The following is a 19,986-nucleotide window of genomic DNA, read 5'->3' as shown; positions in this document are numbered from 1 at the left end:
AGTTTAACTACATGTAGTAACTACTAATTAAACTACTTTCTATGTACTAGTTACAAAGTCATTGGAACTACTCAACGGAGAGTAATTAGAAGCCAGTAATTAAACTACATTTTTCGTAGTTAACTACTGTAGTTTAACTACGAAATTGCCGTCGGCAAGTTGGACATGGCTGAGACCGAAGACAAGCGCCAAGCCACGACGATCCAAGCTAAACTAGGCAAAAAACATGTTGTGTGTTGCACGCTCATTGCTGTGTCTCCTCGCGTCCTGTTTGATTGTTAATGTTGTCGAGATGAACTATTTCGTTATTGAACTCTGCGATAAGGATGTCAACGTGAGAGCAGGAAGCAAAAACTTCACTGCAGCCTGCAGGTTCTGCCCTCATCGCATCCTATCTGGGACCGTCAAAAGCTAAAGGGTCCTAGTAAAATAACTTGATGTTTGTGCCAAGAAGGCATCAGTTTCTAGTCTACAGTAACCCATACATCTACCCAGCATAGGTTTCTAGTCACAATACACTAATGCCACAATGAACCGATGCCGATGGCACATAAATTTTACGGAAAAGTGTGAATGTAAAGTAGTGCTTCCGTTACAATAGCAGCGCCAGACACCCGATAAACCAGCACCATTTCACATGGTATTGTTTCGTTTAAATTTTGTTACCTTTTGTAGCCCCTTTGTCTGTCCGCGAAATCTGGTGTGGGGTCTTCAGTGAAAATGTACCTGAGAGTAAGTGTACAAAAAATCGTTTAACATTGAAGCCAGATGTAAGTAAATTAAATATACAAGGTGCTCGGTATTCCATGGTGTTCAGCACAACGTATCAGTGTCACAGGTTTTAATACACCTGCACACATGAGGTCCGGTGATAAAGTTTGTGGTCCTTTTCTGGTCTCGCTGTCTCTGTATACTGGCTTGCGCCATAATCTAGTGCACGTTCATCTCCGCATTGGTGTTCTTAGTTGAAGAGTTATGACCAGTGAGACATTTTACCTACCTCCCACCAACATTTATGCCTTGTACCGAAAATGTAGTGGCAAAAGTAATTGAAACTACTTCGTAGTAGTTGGAGCTGTAGTTTAATTACTGTTTTAAAAACTAGATAGTTTGTAGTTACAACTACTATTCATACAAGTAGTTAGTAGTTGTAAACTACTTTCAAAGTAGTTACCGCCCATCACTGGTTTCTAGAGGGCGCGCATATCAAAGCCATTTCGTGCGCGCTACAAGGCAGTTATGATCATCGTTCTTCTGCAATACTAATAATAATGAGAGCGAGTAGGGAACCGCAGGAGGCGACTTGACGAGGCTCCTTGTCTCACAATCCACCATAGTCATAGCCAAAACAGGAAAAAAATGTGGAACGAGCTTTCACTGCTTCTTTAAACCAGTACAGAGGGCCATAAAAAAAAAAAAAAATCTGATTAAGACCTGTGATGAAAGTGTGTGTGTCAATTTACCGGGTAGCGCGAAGGTTTTGATGAGTGCAATTTGTTCTCCAGAAAAAAAAAAAAAAAAAACTCCCATAAACGTACCTCCGCGCGTATACCCTCCGCCGGGTATAACGAGGAGGAGAAGTATGATGCCACATCACCGATGACGTAACAGGGTTCACGCGTTCTGGTTCGCTTGTCAGTGGGGGTCAAAGCCCTGTCCCTTTGCCGCTGTAAACCCGTTTTGCCAGTTCCCCAGGAGAATTGGGGATAGAAGGAGCGGCCGAATCATGACCGAGCCAGGAGCAATGCTTTTTCAGAGCCCCGAACAGCCGTGTAGCAGACGACCGCTAAGTAGCAGACATCTCTCTGAACCAAGCAGCGAGCACGGAACCTGTAGCGTCAGCTCGAGGTCGCAGGCAGATCACAGGGTGGTACTGCTCTCCACCGTTGCGCACGGTCGCTTTTTGCGGCGTACTTTAAATCCAATTTCTGCAATAATTATGACTCTGTGGTGCGAATTACTTCTCATGGTGCATCGTATTGGCCTAATTCACAGTTGTATACGAAGAAAGCAGGGCGTTAAAAATCACTTCTGTGCTACTTTAAAGGGACGGTCTCGTACCCCCTGCCCCTTTCATAAAGCGTACCATTCGATTGCCCTTTGTTGAAAATGAAATACTGCTAATTTACCCGACAAAACACGCCACAGTTATTAAATAACCGAATTAAATTGATAAAAATTGCAGAGCATGCCGCGATCTGTGTTGGCAACAATAAGAACGGCCACGTCGCTCTGCGGGTAAGTCCGTGATAGGATACAGACATCGTCTGCTTTTGCGCGCGCTAGTGCATCGGCGTGAGCAGGCGACTTTCAGAAGTTACTGGGCACCGCGGCAACTCTCGTACATTTTCTTTCAGTTCTCAGGTGAAAAACGCGCATTCTAAGTAGTGGCAAGCATGGTGGTCAGAACAACTATGTTAATCCTCAGAGACAAGTTAAAAGTCGCAGAACAACCCCATCCACAATCACAAATCTGAAGTCGCTGGCCATCGCCGCGCGCGGTCGCATTACAGCTCCGACCAAAAATATATTACGCGCGCTTCCATTACACTCCCCGTTGTAGACTGATCATGCTTCGAAATGAAGTGTCGCTGACGACGTACATGGAGAAGGAGTACGTGTTTATTTAAAAACCCCATTAAATACTCGCGGAAAGAAAACACATGACTTAGCTTCCACGTATCCGATTGTGCGCGGTATCATGGGATACCCCACAGTCAATCCTCGGACTACATTTTCCGCTCGCGGAGGTATATGCCTGAGTGTCCCCATTTCGAAAGCAGAGGGGATTACTCAACCCAAGGTGCTTCTGCAAGTTACAATTACCATGACAACGACGACGCACCCGCAGGCCGACGTCATACATACGTGACGTATGCATTGAGAGAAGCGTAGCTTTCGTCGTCTGCTCTTACGGCACGTTTCGACAAAACCCTCGAAAACGACTTGGTTATTCCGAATGAAACTTTGACGGTTGTATGTGTACAGTACTCGTGAAACTAGTATTGGCTAAGTTTCGGAATCGCCCCGCCTGTACGAGACCGTCCCTTTAAGCGGCTAAATCCTCTCTAATGTGTGTCCTCTGCCAGAGTTGCACGATGAACGGTGTTCTGGGAATGACATCCACTGTTGACATGTCACAATGTGTTGGGTCCTGTAACACAGGCGTAACTTACCACAGTCGCTGTGCGTTACAGTACAAGTGGGAAATAGTGCAGTGCATTGCCCGCGAAGCGCCTTGCAGGTAGAAAATGGGTTTCGGCGTTTGGCAAGCCGTCCCACGGTTTTCCAAAAGTGGATTTTGCGCGTTTTGGTTCATGAGAAGCTACAACACTTGTATGATGTGTGCTCATGGTGAGGTGGTCTTCGTTACCTATTGCAGGGTACTACATTCATAATGGTCCACACATTTTAATTCTGCTTCTGTGAACATGAGACTCGCTTGTGAACCGAAGCCCGCTGTACCGGTTGCATAAATTATAAACAAAATGTCACTTGAGATGAGAAAATGATATATCATTTACCTGTCACTCCTGTGCCATAAAAGAAGAAATCGATTAACCAATGAATCAAGTGGTTTTACGTATGTTATTGCAGCTTATATTCCCAAATTTATGTGATTCCTGTAGTTCCGCAAATACAACACCGAAGGTGCGAGCATCTCCCATCACAGCACGTGAGTGTTTCCTTTGCTCCAGCGAAACCCAGAGCGGTGTTTCTCAGGAGTTGAATGTTCCATGTAAAACGCAACAAGAAAGTGGGGGGAGAGAGAAACGTCCTACAAGAAACGTGATGCGTGCAGGAAGTCTCTACACTAATTAGGGTCGGCACAACGTACTCCGCGCTGCACAGTGACAGCACGATTCGACCTCTGTTCTGTTCATCGACAGAGGTGTGACCTGTATGCCCCACATGAGTTGCAACTAACTTGCTGTTCGTCTTCCCATGTATGGAGTAAAAGTAACCACTGGGCTGTGTTCGGTATAAGACATGATCCGTAAAAGCAGAAACATGATACCGGCATCAACTACCGACATCTCTGTGAAAAATGTAGGGTGGGGGGCTCTCCGTTGGTGATATCCGCTAGATTTTTGGCGTAGAAAGATATTTTGGTGACCTTTAATGTAAGAATAAAATATACACGATTACGTTAATTTAGCCCTACACCAAACCGTAATTTCTTAAGTATCAGCCCTATCTAGACGATCGGAAAGGCAAAAATTCTACGTCAAAAGTTATATAGATGAGCTAGCAAAATCGCATAAGCCTTGAAGGTAAGTGAAAGAATGATGGGGAAATTCTGAGCAATGATATAGGGCCGAAAGAGAGAAGGCTCCGTGCATTTCACCTGGAGGAAGGGCAATGGAGTGCAGCGCATTTGCGGCAAACAGGGAGGGAAGGACGCTCGAAAATATAAAGAGCTCTTGACAAACTGATTTTGTGGACATTCACGTGCCAGGAACGAACCCCAAGGCAAAGCCCTCTGCTACCAAGTACAGGCCTTGAGTTGGCGAGTTTTCGCGACCTGCACTGACCCGATCGCGTAACGGTCGTCGGAGACGCGGGCTAGAGCCCTGCACGGACCGACTTTTTCGGGCCCGACCCGGCCCCGGCGCATCAAAAAATGGCCCGGTCCGGGTCCGGACCTTCATGTTTTTATGCGGCCCGGCCCGGCCTGATGGCCCAGTGCATAGAGCCTGGTCCGGCCCGGTGACTCAGCGCGTAGACCAGGGCCTAGTATTTCCAGCCGTGACGTACGCGTTTCAAGCGCTTATCACACATATTTATAAGAAGAGAAGACACGGCCACAAACATACAAGAACTGTCGGTTTAACAACACAACAGCACGAGACCAAATTAAATCCAGGACGAACGCTGGCAAGCGAAGTGTTTCGTTATCCTTATACTGTAACGACGATAAGCACGGTGGGCGCATGTAACGCGACCCATGCGCATTCTGTATCATTCAGCCATTAAACGCATAACATCGTCATGACGCTATGCTGTCTAACATTTGGTGGAGGTGCGGGCCGTCCACTTTCCTCGAGCTGCTGCCGCAGCCACCGAAGCCCCAGACCTGAAGACATGACGCAGATGTGGAGCCGTGACCCGAAGATTCTGAACTAAACGACGATGTGATGTTGTGTGACCCGAAGTTAACGTGACCCCCAGCCCAGGCAAGTCCCATCGGAATGGCGGCAGCACAGCGTGGACGTCCGTCAACGGATCCAACCGTCTACAGACAGCGTAGCGTCACTTCACATTTGTCACCACTGTTGTTATCACAACCACGTCCTGGTCTGTCATCCATCCATCGTCAATTCAGGCCATCATCAACCACCGTCCACATCGTCATTGCAGCAACTGACTTGTCCCACAACTGCCTCCTTCGCCGCGTACCGCGCCCCAGAGGGCCACGTCTCCGGAAGGGGGTATTCTAACGACGATAAGGACGGTGGGCGCATGCAACGCGACCCATGCGCATTCTGTATCATTCAGCCACTAAACGCGTAACATCGTCACGACGCTATGCTGCCTAACAATACTACCAAGTTGCTGCCGACAGACTAATTCCAATCCTTACCCCTCTCACCAAGCTTTGCGAACGTGCTTGTGAAATACGTGAGGAGTCAGGAGCAATGTAAAGTGGCTTTGAGAATGTTATAGAGGGTCGAATCATACGCATATGCAGTGTCCCTTGTTTGTTTTTGCAAATACTATGCACAGGAATGACGCAAGCACGTGATGATATGAACTAATAGTCCTCCATTGCGTGGAATTATCTGCGTGGAAACATGTTTGTCGGCCGGGGTCCGGCCCGGCCCGCCGTGCTGGCGTCTTCTGTCGGCCCGGCCCGCAGCACATAGCCAATAACAAGCCCGGCCCGGCCTTGCCCGCAGGTCGGGTCGGGGGCCCCGGACGGTGCAGGGCTCTAAGGAGGACAACTACATTTCCTTCAGTCACAAGATCTGCTAACAATAACTACAACTTTATTTTGGCTTTGGAGAGTGGGGAGGTTCATCGCCACAGGCGACAATCTTCCCCATTGCTGGTGGGAATGTGGAGAATAAAATAACGAGCCCCTTCACAATAACGATCTGCTATGGCTATATGGAAGTGCTTGATGAATGGCGAGAGGACAACGAACGATGGAGAAGATGGAGGTAGTGGGGGTAGAAGGCACCGTGTAGCGGATGGCAGACAGAGCAACTGTGGGATATCGATGTGTGCGGGATAGCGATGAGTGAAACGGTCTGGTCCGGGTCATGGATGTCAAACAGGATGAGGTACTGGTGGTACTAATCCCGTAGGAGGTAGATATCTTAACCCTCGAGGGGCTCGACATGCAGAAGCAGAAAGAGAAAGAAGGCCCGAATTGAAACGAGAAGGAAGAAAGTGCAAGTATCAGCAATTTGAAGACGAATCTGTGGAGCGTGTTTGTGTTCAGCGTTGGCAGAGTGTGGATTTCCACTCTTCTTCCCAACCATTCTTTCCTGAACAACAAGTTTGGAGCCGTTTGCAATGTGTGCGACAGGCTTTGGTTTGAGAACGGTGTGCGACCAATGAACAGGTTTCGAGTTGCAATGTATTTGTAAGAGATCATTTCGAACTATTAACATATTATATGTTAAGAACTCTCAAACACAGAGAAAGATACGTGTTAAAGTCTACCCACAATGCGTAGCGAGACAGACTTCGCGGTATTTCAGCTGCGAGTATCAAAGGCTACACAGCTAGGTTGCTTTTACAGCGCAGTGCTAAAATTCGAATCACACTTCTTCTTGTTCTTTTGCCGTACAGATATATCGCCGTACAGATATATCACCGCCCGGCGCGAAGCGTGTGCCATGAAAAAATGCATGTGCTGAGCGTTCTGCGTTCTGGTAGATGGCACCATATCCTTTAATCGGAGAAAATGGAAAGATTAACGGGTAGGACGAGAGGTGGCAGAAGCGGACGAGACGAGCTGAAAACTAGCAACAACACTTTTCATGCCAACAGACACGCTGGACGAAACGAAGAGAACAGGCTGTCGGAGATTGCTCTGGCTTACGTAGGTTAAATACGGCGATATGCACCTCGGAGAGAACTCCATAACGTAAAAGCCTGAGTGTGGGAACACAGAGGGACGACACACAACACACGACTCAAACCAGCAAAGTGTTTGACTTTGCTGGTTTCAGTCGTGTGTTGTGTGTCGTCCCTCTCTGGGCCCAGACTCAGGCTTTTACATTACATTGATGGTATATCGTGATGATATATTCCTTCTCCCGTCTAACACAGCTGTCTCGAATTGCCAGCCTGCATCCACCATCTAGCCTGCATCTACGCCATTTTGTCACCTCGGAGAGAACACTGTTTGGTTGACTATCCCATGTGTGGTAGCAGTCAAGGACGATTAAAGCGCGGACCCCATACCAAGCGACATGCTACAGATTTTGTCGCTGTCGCGGGTGCTGCATGGTGCTGCTGTTTCCCGACCCATTTGAGCGGCGACAAAAGCGAGCTGCGAAACAACGTTTCAGGAAAAAGATCTGCATTCCCCAACGTAACACCTCACGACGTGAAGTCATTTTAGTTTATATACACCACATAACCAAGTGGAGTCATCAATTAATAGCGCCAAATTATGTGTACATAGTATACGTTACGGGGCCGCCCCTTGGTGGCGCTGCGGTTCCCGCGCTTTCGTCGTCTTGTTTGTTTTTTTCCTCGTTCCGCTACGTTTACTTACGAAAGTTCGCTTGCTTTCCACTTACAAGCTCGAAATTTCGTTTTAATAAAGTTGACTTGCCACCCACGCCACGCCGTTACCCCCACATCTGTATACTATACCATTCACTTCAGTTACATTCCGCCAAATCTAGCGGATTTGGGCACGCGCCGGTTAACGGTCTCAGGCGACAAGCGACAAATCTCTACGGGGAGTAGATGCAAGATTTTGTAGCCACGAAAGAGCTTTTTTTGTCGCTCGCGTGGCGGCGCCGCCATCGATTTTGTCGCTTGTAGTGTGTCGCTGTCGGTTGTCGCTCGTTATGGGGTCGGCGCTTAAGAAGCGTTGCTTGCTTTTACGGCGAATTGCGGGTTTAGACTAGCTGAAATTGGGGTGACAATCAGTACAAAGGCTGTTCAGATGCCTATGTATGGTTTCCTGTTGAGAACCAGCTTTGTTGGGGAAGACGGAGTTGGCGATGCCATGTTTGGTAACAGCTCTATGTTGACAGGGGCAGTTTGAGGTCAGAGCGGCCATATTCCCAATAGAAAGTATAGGGTTGGTGATAGATGTTACATCCAGAAACCGAAGGATAACAGTTGGAAAAGATACCTCAGACGTGAATAGCAATTCGAGACAGCTGTGTTGGACTTGCGACAGAACTTTAGTAAGGAATCGGGTTCTGAAGGGAGAAGGAATATATGATCTACGTAGCGATGATGGCACCATGAAGACAAACAATTGTTTAATACAGAAAGGAAGTTTTGAGGCCGTGAGAAAGCCGATGCATATGGTGAAAATTTGGCCGTTACAACTGGCCACTGTCGAGGTTATGCGAAGCTTGATTTAATTCAAGAATAGAAGGCAGGGGGCGTCCCTGCGTTTGTGTGAAAAACAATGGTATCCTTCTCGATGGCTTGTCCAAGTCCAGATAGAAAAATTTTGGTATCAAAGGGAAAATAAAGGATCTTGATGTCAAGTAACACACAGCACATATTCCGTGAGTGATATGGCGCAACATCGGCTAGAACCTAGAAGTTCCTCAGATTTGCAGGCTGAGGGAATGCAGGACAAATACATAAAGTAAGAAAAAAGTTGTTTTGATTAAAATAATAATTATGATAATAATTCAATTCGAATTTATTTTCGTCTATACATATGAATGAAGTGTGCCGAAAACAAAAAGCTGTCTCGCAGCAAGAATAGTTATTAATTATTTAAACATTTTCATTTTTGAAATAATTTTCTGCCAGCTATTATTTTCCTTTACAATTATACGGAAAGAATGGGAAGGGTATCGCTCAGACTGAAGGACATGTTGCTCTTTTCTAATTCGCACCAGCTCTCGTGTCTCCATCTGTACTATGTTCCCTGCTTACTGTTAGCTCGCGACATGCTGTTCTCGTGGGAGTTGTCGCTGGGCTGACCACATTGTGTTTTTGTCGGAGAGCACCTGCGAAGAACAGAGGAAGAACCATGGATAGCATCCTGTATTGAGGATTCGAACCCAGTTCTGCTGCAAGTCTCTGTGCTGGAGGCGGTCAATTACGCGCTCACGGAAGCTGCTATAGAACTCACTTCTCCTATATAGAAGTAAGAGATCATGTCGAGAGACACAATATATTTTGAACAGTCTCTGTTCGAAATATCGGTGGCCCAAGACCTGAGGCTCCTGCTTCGATCTACATTCACCGGATCACTGAATTTTCCACTTTTAACAGCTAAGTATGAGTTTATGGGTTACAGCTTCCGCACTTGGGTTCTATCCATGAGTATCAAAATATGACCCGTCTCAGTGTTCTACATATATTTCTAGTTTTGTTGCATTATTACGCAGTTACTTTCTCCCAACTGTCTTCAGCAGTTTCCGTTACCTCTTGCATCAGAGCCGGCAAACGAAACGCGGAAGGAGAAACAGGCGGGGCTTACATCTAGAGAAGGAATTTAATGCGCATACTTCCAGGCGGAGCTATCGCTTCATCAGTCTTTTCCTTACCCCTATAGACGTCAGTTGTAGAATGGAAGTTAACGAGAGATTTTAAACCGATTTAGAATCAGTCGGGAACCTCACCACTGGGGGCAGTTCAGGGTAGTTCAGAATGCTTTCGTACTTTTTTTTTTGTGGGTCCGTACCAAGTGACTTATGGCGAATTGAACTGGTCGATCTGGAACTAGCTACCCGAATCTGCTAGAGACCAACGTAATCCGGCACGGATGCAGCGAATCCAAATCCACCAGCGAAAAACGATCAGGTTGCGGCCGAAAGCCCTGCGACAGTCGTCGCCGACATCCGGCAAACATAGCGAGTCGGCTCAATGCTCGCTATTGCTCGGTTTCGCAAGATCCGGAAGTGACGACAATGATTCGTTGCAGCTCCGAGTGAATCCGAGCTTTCTCCACAGGGCAGAAAAGAGCGCTCAGTCGCGGGGCGAGTTAATGTCGGTGTAATATACGAATCAAATCCGGATCGGCCACCAGTGAGACACGCCTTCTCCACCGCGGGAAACAAGAACAACTTTATTTAAAGATGATGAATGGGGAGTTTCATCGCCAGGGGCGATACTCTGCCCCATTCCTGGTGATGATGTGGGGAATGAAATAGTGAGCCCCTTCACAATAAGGATCGAAGTCCTATTGTGTCCAAAAAGGTCAAAAGAGTTTTGAGCGCAGAGCGTTGGTGGTCTGGATTCGGCCAGGGGCCAAGCGATTTTGATAGAGAGAAGGGGCGAGAGTCCAGTTGACTAAGAGACCCGGAGAGTGCGGTTCGGGAAATGTATTTCTGATATTCCATATGCCAAATGCTTCTATTCGAAAATTCCATGCACGTACCATTACGAGTCCCGTACCCGTACGAGTCCCATTCCTGTACCTCCATTTCTGTGTAGGGGAGTCAAGCGGGTTTAGCAGGGGATCAGAGGACGAAGCAACCGCTCAGCCGTTGAACCCGTCTTGATGCACTTCGTCTTACTTGTCCAGTGCTACGTCTGGGCAGGAAGCTGTTATTGAATATAATGTCACTGTATTAGATTCGTTGGTACATCAGTGACCAAGATTCACACCGCAATACGTAGTGTAGCAGCATAACACATTTTTCTTCATTTTACGTTCAAACTCAAACTTTTCACGGAACTCATTGTGTTGTCGTGTTTTCCGTAGACCTTCATAAAACGTTGCCTTTATAATGCCTGTAACTATGATGTAAAACTTGTAACAGGTGGCTGGCGACGACCCAGTTCCAACCGACGGATGCACGACGAGCATTTCCCTGCTTCGATGAACCGGACATGAAGGCCACCTTCGCCGTTACAATCGTTAGGCCACAAGGCTATAGCTCGCTGTCCAACATGCAGCTCGAGAGGACGGAGCACAGGTAGGAAACTTCCGAAGGCGCTGGCCACGGTAACGTTTTTCCTTTCCAGGAAACCTATTTATAGCGTATGCATAACCTGGTGATCAAGAAAACGTTTTGTTTGATATTTGCAAATGAGTAGAGAAATCCCACTCGTAACGAAGGAGTTTGATGACATACAACTACATGAATAGTATGTGAGAATGGACATAGAAAAGCATGCTGATATCGACTAACTTCACGCGATGATCTGTGGTTCTACGCATTTTTTCGAGAAACATTCTGCATATACAGGGTGTTTCACCTACATGATAAAAAATCGTATTAAAAAATCTACTTGTCTGAACATTACGGGGTCAACACTATTTATCTCGCTGGAGATTTTGCCATGACTCATGAGCACTTTTATGAAATTTAATTCGCGAGAAATTGAACTTCGAAATTTGCCAAATCAACCTCACGTTTTTCTTAGTTTTTTTTTTTTACAGAAACAGAAAGCGCATGCCGGATTTACCCCATTGCATTGCAGAATGAATTTCCTACTACTTACAGAAAACAACACTCTAGTGTATTCGAACCTGAAGCTACTGAACGGCACTTGAGGTGTTTTCCACTTTGACTGATTTCTGTTACTGTTGCCTACTAGCTACAAAACGTCAGTTAATGTTCATGTGTTGTGTTCTTTGAAGGATCCGCGTCAGAGGCAAGCCTAGCGGTCCAATCGCGAAGCATAGAAAAATAATGTAACAAACGAACGTAAAATATGAACTTTATTACAGGCCAGATGGACTGTATGCGGATGTCTACTATCCCAGCTTGAAGATGTCCACATATTTGTTGGCTTTCGTCGTTTCTGATTTTGTTAGCCAAGGCACCCCAAGAGTAAGTCATTTTTTTTTCAATGCTTCAGTAGCACACACCGGGGCGAATCCAGGATTTTTCTGAGAGGGGGGGTCCAGCCTTGGCCAGCATGGTAGATACACGATCTAGGTCAATTAAAGACTATGTGAAGACAGAAACTGAGGAGGGGGTCAGGACATTCTGACCCCCCCCCCTCTAGATCCGCCCCTGAGCACACAGTACATAATCCTTGTTCAACAGATGGCGTCCTGTACTTGGTACGCTTGGGCCTTTGTGTTTACTTGCAGTCGGGACAATCGCAAACCTCGCAAGCAGGTGCATGGTGCCCTATATGCCTGAGCAAAGTTCAACGAACGCGCAGTTTCTCCTTTAAATGTTTTGTTTTCTTATCTTTACAGTTCAGCATCTGGGCACGTCCTGATGCGATCAATCAGACAGAGTATGCCCTGAGCATTGGGCCGAGGGTATTAGAATGTTACGAACAGTACTTCCACACAGAATATCCCCTGAATAAAACAGGTAAGCTACTCCTGCTTGTTATGTATAGTGAAACCCGAAATTTGGAAAAACTTTGGCTCCCACGCCGGGTTGTTCAAAGGAGAACGGCAGGTAATGCAGTCTATGAGACACAAAGAAATTGCGCCGCTCGAGAAATTCTACTACAGCTCTCGCAGCACCAGGTGTCGCCTATGGGGCTGCTAATTGTTTCGGCGTCGGCGCACTGCTTGTCGCGTGACGTGGAGTGACGCGGTTATCTTGCAGCCAGTAGGGACAGGCGTAGGGCGCGGCATAGGGTCATAGACGCGGCATTTTTAAGTTGAATACCGGCTGAATAGTATTCGTACTGCATACTGTCGACTGATGCGGACGCAAGGAAGTAGCCTGCGGTAGAGATAGGTTAGGGTTAGATTAGTACTGCATACGGCTGACGGATGCAGGCGCGAGAAAGTAGTGGCGTTAGGGATAAGTTAACGCTTACTCAGCGTTCAGGGTGTTCTTCACGTGCAGCTTTTCTTTCTTTTCCTTTATAAACGCCGTGTCCATTTGTTGCGTTTCTATTCCACTCTCCCAATCATTTTAGAAAAGAACGACAAGTTACCTCTTGCCTTACCCCGTGGATCACGGGAAGTACCACGGGGAAGTCGCCGCGGGAGAATCGGCGCACGGGGATTTGGCACACGGGAGAAAAGGAGCGGGGAAAATGAGACGGGTGACATGAGAGGTGGGGTAGTACACCTGGGTGGGGTACAACCGAAAAATGCTGGCAAACTGAACATTGCATGAAGTAAACCAAAAAAGTAATTAGACAATGAAGTGGAAAATACCACGAAGTGTATTTTAGATTGAGTACAAATACTTACGGGGAAATTATGGAGCAACATTCAAACTATCAATAAACGTGTTCAAAATACAGAATTTTAAGAACTATGCTCAAGATATGTACAAGTCTGCTGTGCATGCAGCATGTGAATCCACTTTTGAGAAACCTGCAACGTATCACCACACACTTTCATATTTTAACGTGTTGCGCCAGAAGGGGTACACGCGAGAGCTGGATACACAGGATCCTCGTAATAGAATGTTTAGTATATATATATATAACTGGTGTTTCAGTTAAATCCCCGGACTAAATAATTCGTGAACGGGTGCACCAATCGACGAACTTTCTTGTTTACAAGTATCTCTCCGATACCAGCTACAAGCTGAGCACCGTGTGAATGAGTGGGAGGCGCTCATTATTTAAATAAAAATTCAAATGAGTTTCGTAACAAAACATAACTTCTAAAGCAGGGGGCTGTCGTCATTAAAATGGGTACTACCCATTTTGGGACCTTCGGTGGACACCTTTTAGAGAAAAATCTGCCACCGAAGCGAGTCATTTGTTGCTGTAATTAATTGGTTTCGGTTTACATATTTTGTCGCGGCTGGTTGCGGTGAAGCGCAAAAGGACGCTCTTCCACTCCCTTATCCACGAATGAATTATGTCCTTACACCAATTAATTACACCAATGAGTTACGTCCTTTTGCGTTTCACCGCAACCAGCCGCGACAGAATATGTAAACCGAAACCGATTAATTACCGCAACAAATAACCCGCTTCGGTGGCAGATTTTTCCCTAAAAGGTGGGAAGGTCCCACAAGGGGTAGTACCCATTTTAATGCCGACAGCACCGTGCTCTAGAAGTTGTTTTTTTACGAAACTCATTTGAATTTTTATTTAAATAATGAGCGCCTTCCACTCATTCACACGGTGCGCAGCTTGTACGTGGTATCGGAGAGATACTTGTAAAAAGGAAAGTTCGTCAATTGGTGCACCCATTCGCGAATTATTTAGCCCGGGGATTTAACTGAAACACCCTGTATACATATATGTTTGTAAGTCAAACGTCGCCATGCCAGTACTGGACAGCTGTTTCGGCCTTCTTGGGCCTAATCAGCAGTACGCAGGCTAATATAGTATACTAGCATGCGTTCCCTAGTGTATACTTCACTGGCTTTGCACTGGGCTTTCAGTGGTGAACTAGCTCACCCTGACGGGAGGAATCACGTGTTACGTGACTTTCTGACGCCATCCAGTCAAACGTTACCTGCCTGCGTGCTGCCGATGAGGCCCAAGAAGTCCGAAACAGCTGTCCAGTACTGGCATGGCGATGTTTGACTTACAAACATATGCTATACGTGCAGCCAAAGAGCTCCGGCTATTTTTCCCCTAGTATACTTCACTGGCTTTGCACTGGGCTTACAGTGATGAGCTGGCTCACCTTGACGGGAGGAATCACCTGTTACGTGACCTTCTGACGCCATCCAGTCAAACGTTGCCTGCCTGCGTACTGCTGATGAGGCCCAAGAAGGCCGAAACAGCTGTCCACTACTGGCATGGCGACGTTTGACTTACAAACATATGCTATACGTGCAGCCAAAGAGCTCTGGCTATTTTTCCCCTAGTATATATATATATATATATATATATATATATATATAGCATTATCTAGAAGAATTCGCCTGCGTCTTTTAGTGCGGCGGTGGTGTGCACCGCGATTTGGGTATCAGTTTGATGTCAATTTCTTATACTTTCGTGACTCCCTTACAAACATGAATTTAAAAAATAGTGCTACTGCTGCGTTCATTAAGTATGCATTTCGAAAAGCTACCGAGTAAGGATAGTATTGTGAAAACCGATCCACTTATTTACGGAAACGCAACGCAAAGTTTGTGCCAAAGAATATACGTGGGGTCGCGCAGGTGGTATTAATTTCCTCCCAACCTATTCACAGTGCGTGCGTGCACTTACACGAATTCGATCAGCGAAAGCATTTTGGAAAACAGTTCTCGCATTTCGAGTGTAACGGATCCTCTAGAAAAGCACCAGAACCTAACTAGAGCGCGAGAGAGGAGGGCTATGCAGGGCGTTTATTTAGCCTTTACTATATAATTTTTTATACATTTTTATAAAAGCTCTTTCAGCAGCATAGATGGCGTTTTTTTTTTTTTTTTTCAGCTGAGTTAAGCGGCGAGGCGGACATCCTCTCGAAGAGAGAGAGTATATTTACAAAATGACCAATTACCTAAAAATTCATGAATTAGTTCGTTAGGGAATTTGGGGCGAAAGCGAGATAGAAGAATGGATGACAATCATCGTGGAAAGCCATTCTATCTCTTAAAAATCTTGAAACTATCGCGTGCCGTGAAATACCAGTCGCTCAGTTTCGTTATGCAAATGAGCCGAAACCAAAACAGCGCGCCTCTGGAGCGCATCACCTTTGCCGACGGACGCTTATCTGGGAAGCGGGAAGCGGTTGATCTCGCCAATAGATGGGAATATACTCCAATCATCTCCATCGCTCCAAGGCACGTGGTCCTCTGACATGGAATCTGCGCTGTGCTCCCAGCTCTCCCGGTCGCCGCGGTTTCGGTTTCAGCTCATTTGCATACGAAAATTGGATGGATATTTGAATGTACGTGCGCGTTTCAGGGTTTTTAAAAAATGAAATGGCTTTCAACGAGGATTATCTCCTGTTGTGCTTACTCACTTTTGCCTGAAATGCATTTTTGGTAATTCTTCTTCTTGTAGTTACTACTTTCTTCGGGAGGAGGTTCGCCTGGCTGTATAATTCAATTGCAAAAACGACATCTATGCTGCTCTTAGACATTTTTATTTAAAAAATCTGTAACGCCCTGCAGAATGTCCCCACACGCGGAAGGCGTCTCGGTCAGATTGTAGCAGACGTATTGTAATAAGGGAATGGTAACGGACATATTTTCGTTTTTCTTTTCTGATACCAGCCTTAGTATTGTTTTCGCTACTGTTTCCTGTAATGAAACTCTCCTATTGAGTTGCCTGTGGTGGACACCCCTTTCAGGCCTCTAGTTGTTGCTTAAGCGTTGCTTCAGAGTACACGTAATGCGCACGCGGAACACAAGTAATTTTCCTGAAGTGAAAATTCGGAAAAAAATATATAGGATCGCGTCTGCATCTTGTATTGTGTTCTGCTAAAAACTAGGGTCCAGCAAGTTCGCATGGGCGCAACCAGATCTTCATCTATAAGGGGTATTGGCGAAGGGGCGACGTGGGAAAATGAAATTTTTGCTTAATAGTGTCGTCGTACACTGCTTGCCAATGGTGATCCGATCTTTTGAGAGCGTCAGTGGATCCTCATCAACCAACCACGGGGAAATTGTGCCATTTACGCGAATTGTGCGAAATCTACTCGTAGAAACGAAGCATCCTGGTGGAGATCGCTGAACTGAAGGACCCTCTGACACACGCATCCTGAAGAGCCCACGTTGTGCTTGTACTTGCGTCTGTCGGAGAAATTGTTCCATTTACACGAAGTTGATTACATTTCAAGGGACGGGGGTCTGTAGCCCCATAAACACATATCCTCGCTACGCCCCCCTGTATCAGTAGAATTAAGTCCCGCCTACGTTACAGTATGTGCTCGAATCATCATTCAAATGAAGAACAGTGCATGTGCAAAGCGTATTAGAAGTCGAGAGCTCAGAAAAATAATGTTCGCATAACAAAATAGTTGCATCCGCGACTGTTTATGTTGAATCGCGTGCATCTTCACCGACGGAAGCAACCGAAACAAGCAAACCCATCGTGAGACCAGAATATCTAGTTCGCTAATAACGTCATTCTCTAAAACGGCTCCCGCTAAAATGTAACACGTCACCATCTTCCCTAAAACGTCATTTTCTAAAAAGAGACTTGTGGAAACGAAGCATCTAGATGGAGCTCGCTAAACTCAAAGACCGCCTGACACACGCATCCTGAAGATCCCACGTTGTGCTTGTATTTGTGTCTGTCGCGTAATTCAGGTGATGTATTGCAGATAATAAAGTGAAAAAGTTCTAAAGTGAAATATTCGAAAAAACGCGCAAGGGAAATGGGGGAGCGTTAAATCTAAACTGATATTAGAACGGCTACCGATTAGAACCGATTAGAACGGCTACGTACCTAACGGCGTGGTATAGGTATGAAGGCGCCAGGAGGTGCATTGTGCCTCTTCAGTGGAATGGCAACTGCACGCTGTGAAAAATATACAAAGTTACGAAACATTCAATCGACTTCTCCTACCATCACTGTTGTAGATGCATATTGTCAATATTGCGACCCGATCAAGCATCGAAATCAAGACATACTACGTGTCATGAAGATCTCGAATAATGGTGATGGCAGCTCACTCACAATAATGTAAATTCAAGGACACGAAAATCAGGTCTAGCATTATTGAATGATGCTGTGGAACTACAGGCAAGTTATGTAGAAAGTTGGTAGCAGCTATGCCCGGTTTGCGAGGCGGCGTTTTCAAAGCCTATATGACTTGCATAGCTGTCAGTTTAAGGTGCCCATTGTGAATGACAAAATAAAACAGAACAGCAGTAACTTCAAGGGAGAGTTCGCTTTCCAAGCAACAATTCGTAGATATCTGTTTCCATGGGTAGTTTATTAGGGTACCAGTGTACCGTATCACACGGGTAATAAGCGCGTGTAGTGTACGAGTAGTGTAATTTATCGGCATCGGAGTCCACACGGTTTGAAATTCGCGCGATACGAAGTAAGTGCGACGTCAGTGTGGGAAAACGTGGGCGTGGCCTTCGCGCGTGATTTCCTTCTCTCCTGCTGCAGCATTCTTTGGGTCCTGCTGCAGACTGCAGAGGAGAGTGAGGAAGAAGTGTGAGAGAGGATGCCGACACGTCATGAAAAGTTTGCGCGAGCCGATAAGCAGACTCTATGATACGCTGTCGACTGTCACGGCGAAATACGGATACCGGAAATATGTCGATTTCGCACAAAAGGGCTAGCGGGAGAGCTGTTTGTAGCCAAGTGCTCCTGCCAAACATATTTATTTCAGCGACGTCAGTGAGCGATCTTTCCCTTCAGATATTTATTGAAGCTCACAAGCTCCCCGTGTTTCCGAACAGCGTATGTTTTGTGCTGTGATTCAATGTGTCGGTGTCCGATTATATTGCAGATATGATAGCGCTACCTGACTTCGAAGCCGGTGCGATGGAAAATTGGGGACTCATCACTTACAGAGAAACAGCCTTGCTTTTAGACAGGGTCGAGTCATCTGCAGCGAACAAACTGAGAGTCGCCATAGTTGTGGCACACGAACTTGCGCATCAGGTAAGCACGGATAGCTGCACTCAAACTAATTTTCACAAGGTAACATATCAATTCTCTTTTGAGATGCGACCTTTTAGAACTTACCTATCACGGTTGCTCCCAATAAATGGAACCTTCTTCATGAGGACGTCCTAACATAAGCTTCTGATTGTGGGATCTTCCCTCTAGATCAGTGTTTCTCAAACTGCGGGTCATGACCCCCAAATGGGTGATGAGCCTTTTTCTGGGGGTCATGGCGGGTCCAAGCAGACATGCGATATGCCTTGAGCCACACAGACAAACGAATTGATTTGATTGTATCAAGAAAGCAAATACATCCGTCTCATACATTATTAAATCAATCCTTCTTAAAAAACATTAATAAGCATTTTTGGTAGCTCTCTCTGTGGTTAATGTCTGTTAAATAAATTACAATGTAAATGTATCTGCGTCATTGAAAACGTAAATTTTCGGAAGGCTTATAGAGGTGGGGAAGGGTGTGGTAGGTTTGGTACTACTCGAAGGGGTCACGTACTGGAAAAGTTTGAGAAACACAGCTCTAGATGCTTCGCTTCTGTTCGTTGTGGTAAAGACATCATTTGCGTCTAGCGAAAGCTTTTCTAGAAGTGTCTACTATAGCTTGTGCAAAACCTGCTTTTATGTCGAAAACTTAACAGGAAGTGCCGTGCAAAGAGAGAGAGAGACATTCTACGACTTGAATGCTGAACACCAGGATCATCTGCGACAGCTTTCAAAGAAATAGGATTTGCCGCCTAATCGCAAAACGTGGACGTATATGGACCTGATGTCTATTATGTAAGAGAGACATAGGGATATCAAACGATGTTTGAGAACATCCTGCCCTGGTCCTAGTGGGACGTCGTATCACGCGATGGGTCCTTCTGCGCTGGTTGCACTCTGACCTGCTGAAAAACATTTTTGAGTGCCACCCGTGTCTTAAACGGGTCTACAGGTTACGAGTTGTTCCAGCTTGTACCAGCGACCGTAGGCCCTTACCCATTCTTCCTGTACCTATTATGTTAATTATTATTCCCATATGTCACTTAGGGGGAAGGTATTCGTTCCCAGTGATCTCTGTAATGTGAGAGTATAGCTTGCGCCCGTGCGATGAGTGTAAAAAGCGTAGAAAAACTGCAGTCCTATCAAGCACGTCGTCGTCAACTGGTTCACCTTCTTTTGCGGTCTGAATGTTCCTCCCGGCAGCTTTTCCGGGAGCTTCCTCTCGTGTGACGCGTAGAAATTCGGAAGTTGACCTCCTCGAAGAACGGATTTCGGCAATACAACCATTCATGACGACCACATACTCGGCGTAGTCCGTACTCGCTTCGCTCACCACTTACCTACAGTTTGCCTGTTGTGTATTTCGCCGCATTGGATAGGGCCGTGGTGCGGAAATTGACACAGTGCACAAATTTTTATTCTAATAAC

General features: G+C 46.0%; 1 protein-coding gene across 1 annotated transcript in view; it reads left to right on the top strand.

Annotated features, from left to right (window-relative positions):
* LOC135385823 (aminopeptidase N-like) overlaps positions 1–19,986 on the top strand; it is an 82,762-nt gene that overhangs the window by 39,054 nt on the left and 23,722 nt on the right. Inside the window, exons 2-5 of the mRNA XM_064615354.1 lie at positions 10,929–11,084; positions 11,843–11,945; positions 12,323–12,443; positions 18,404–18,558. Of these exons, the coding sequence (XP_064471424.1) occupies positions 10,929–11,084; positions 11,843–11,945; positions 12,323–12,443; positions 18,404–18,558 (535 nt within the window). The remainder of the gene's footprint in view (positions 1–10,928; positions 11,085–11,842; positions 11,946–12,322; positions 12,444–18,403; positions 18,559–19,986) is intronic.

Source organism: Ornithodoros turicata, chromosome 2 (assembly GCF_037126465.1).
Source record: "Ornithodoros turicata isolate Travis chromosome 2, ASM3712646v1, whole genome shotgun sequence".
Classification (NCBI taxonomy): Eukaryota; Metazoa; Arthropoda; class Arachnida; order Ixodida; family Argasidae; genus Ornithodoros; species Ornithodoros turicata.
Note: the sequence above shows the minus strand (reverse complement) of the source record. Positions and strands in the feature narration are given on the sequence as shown.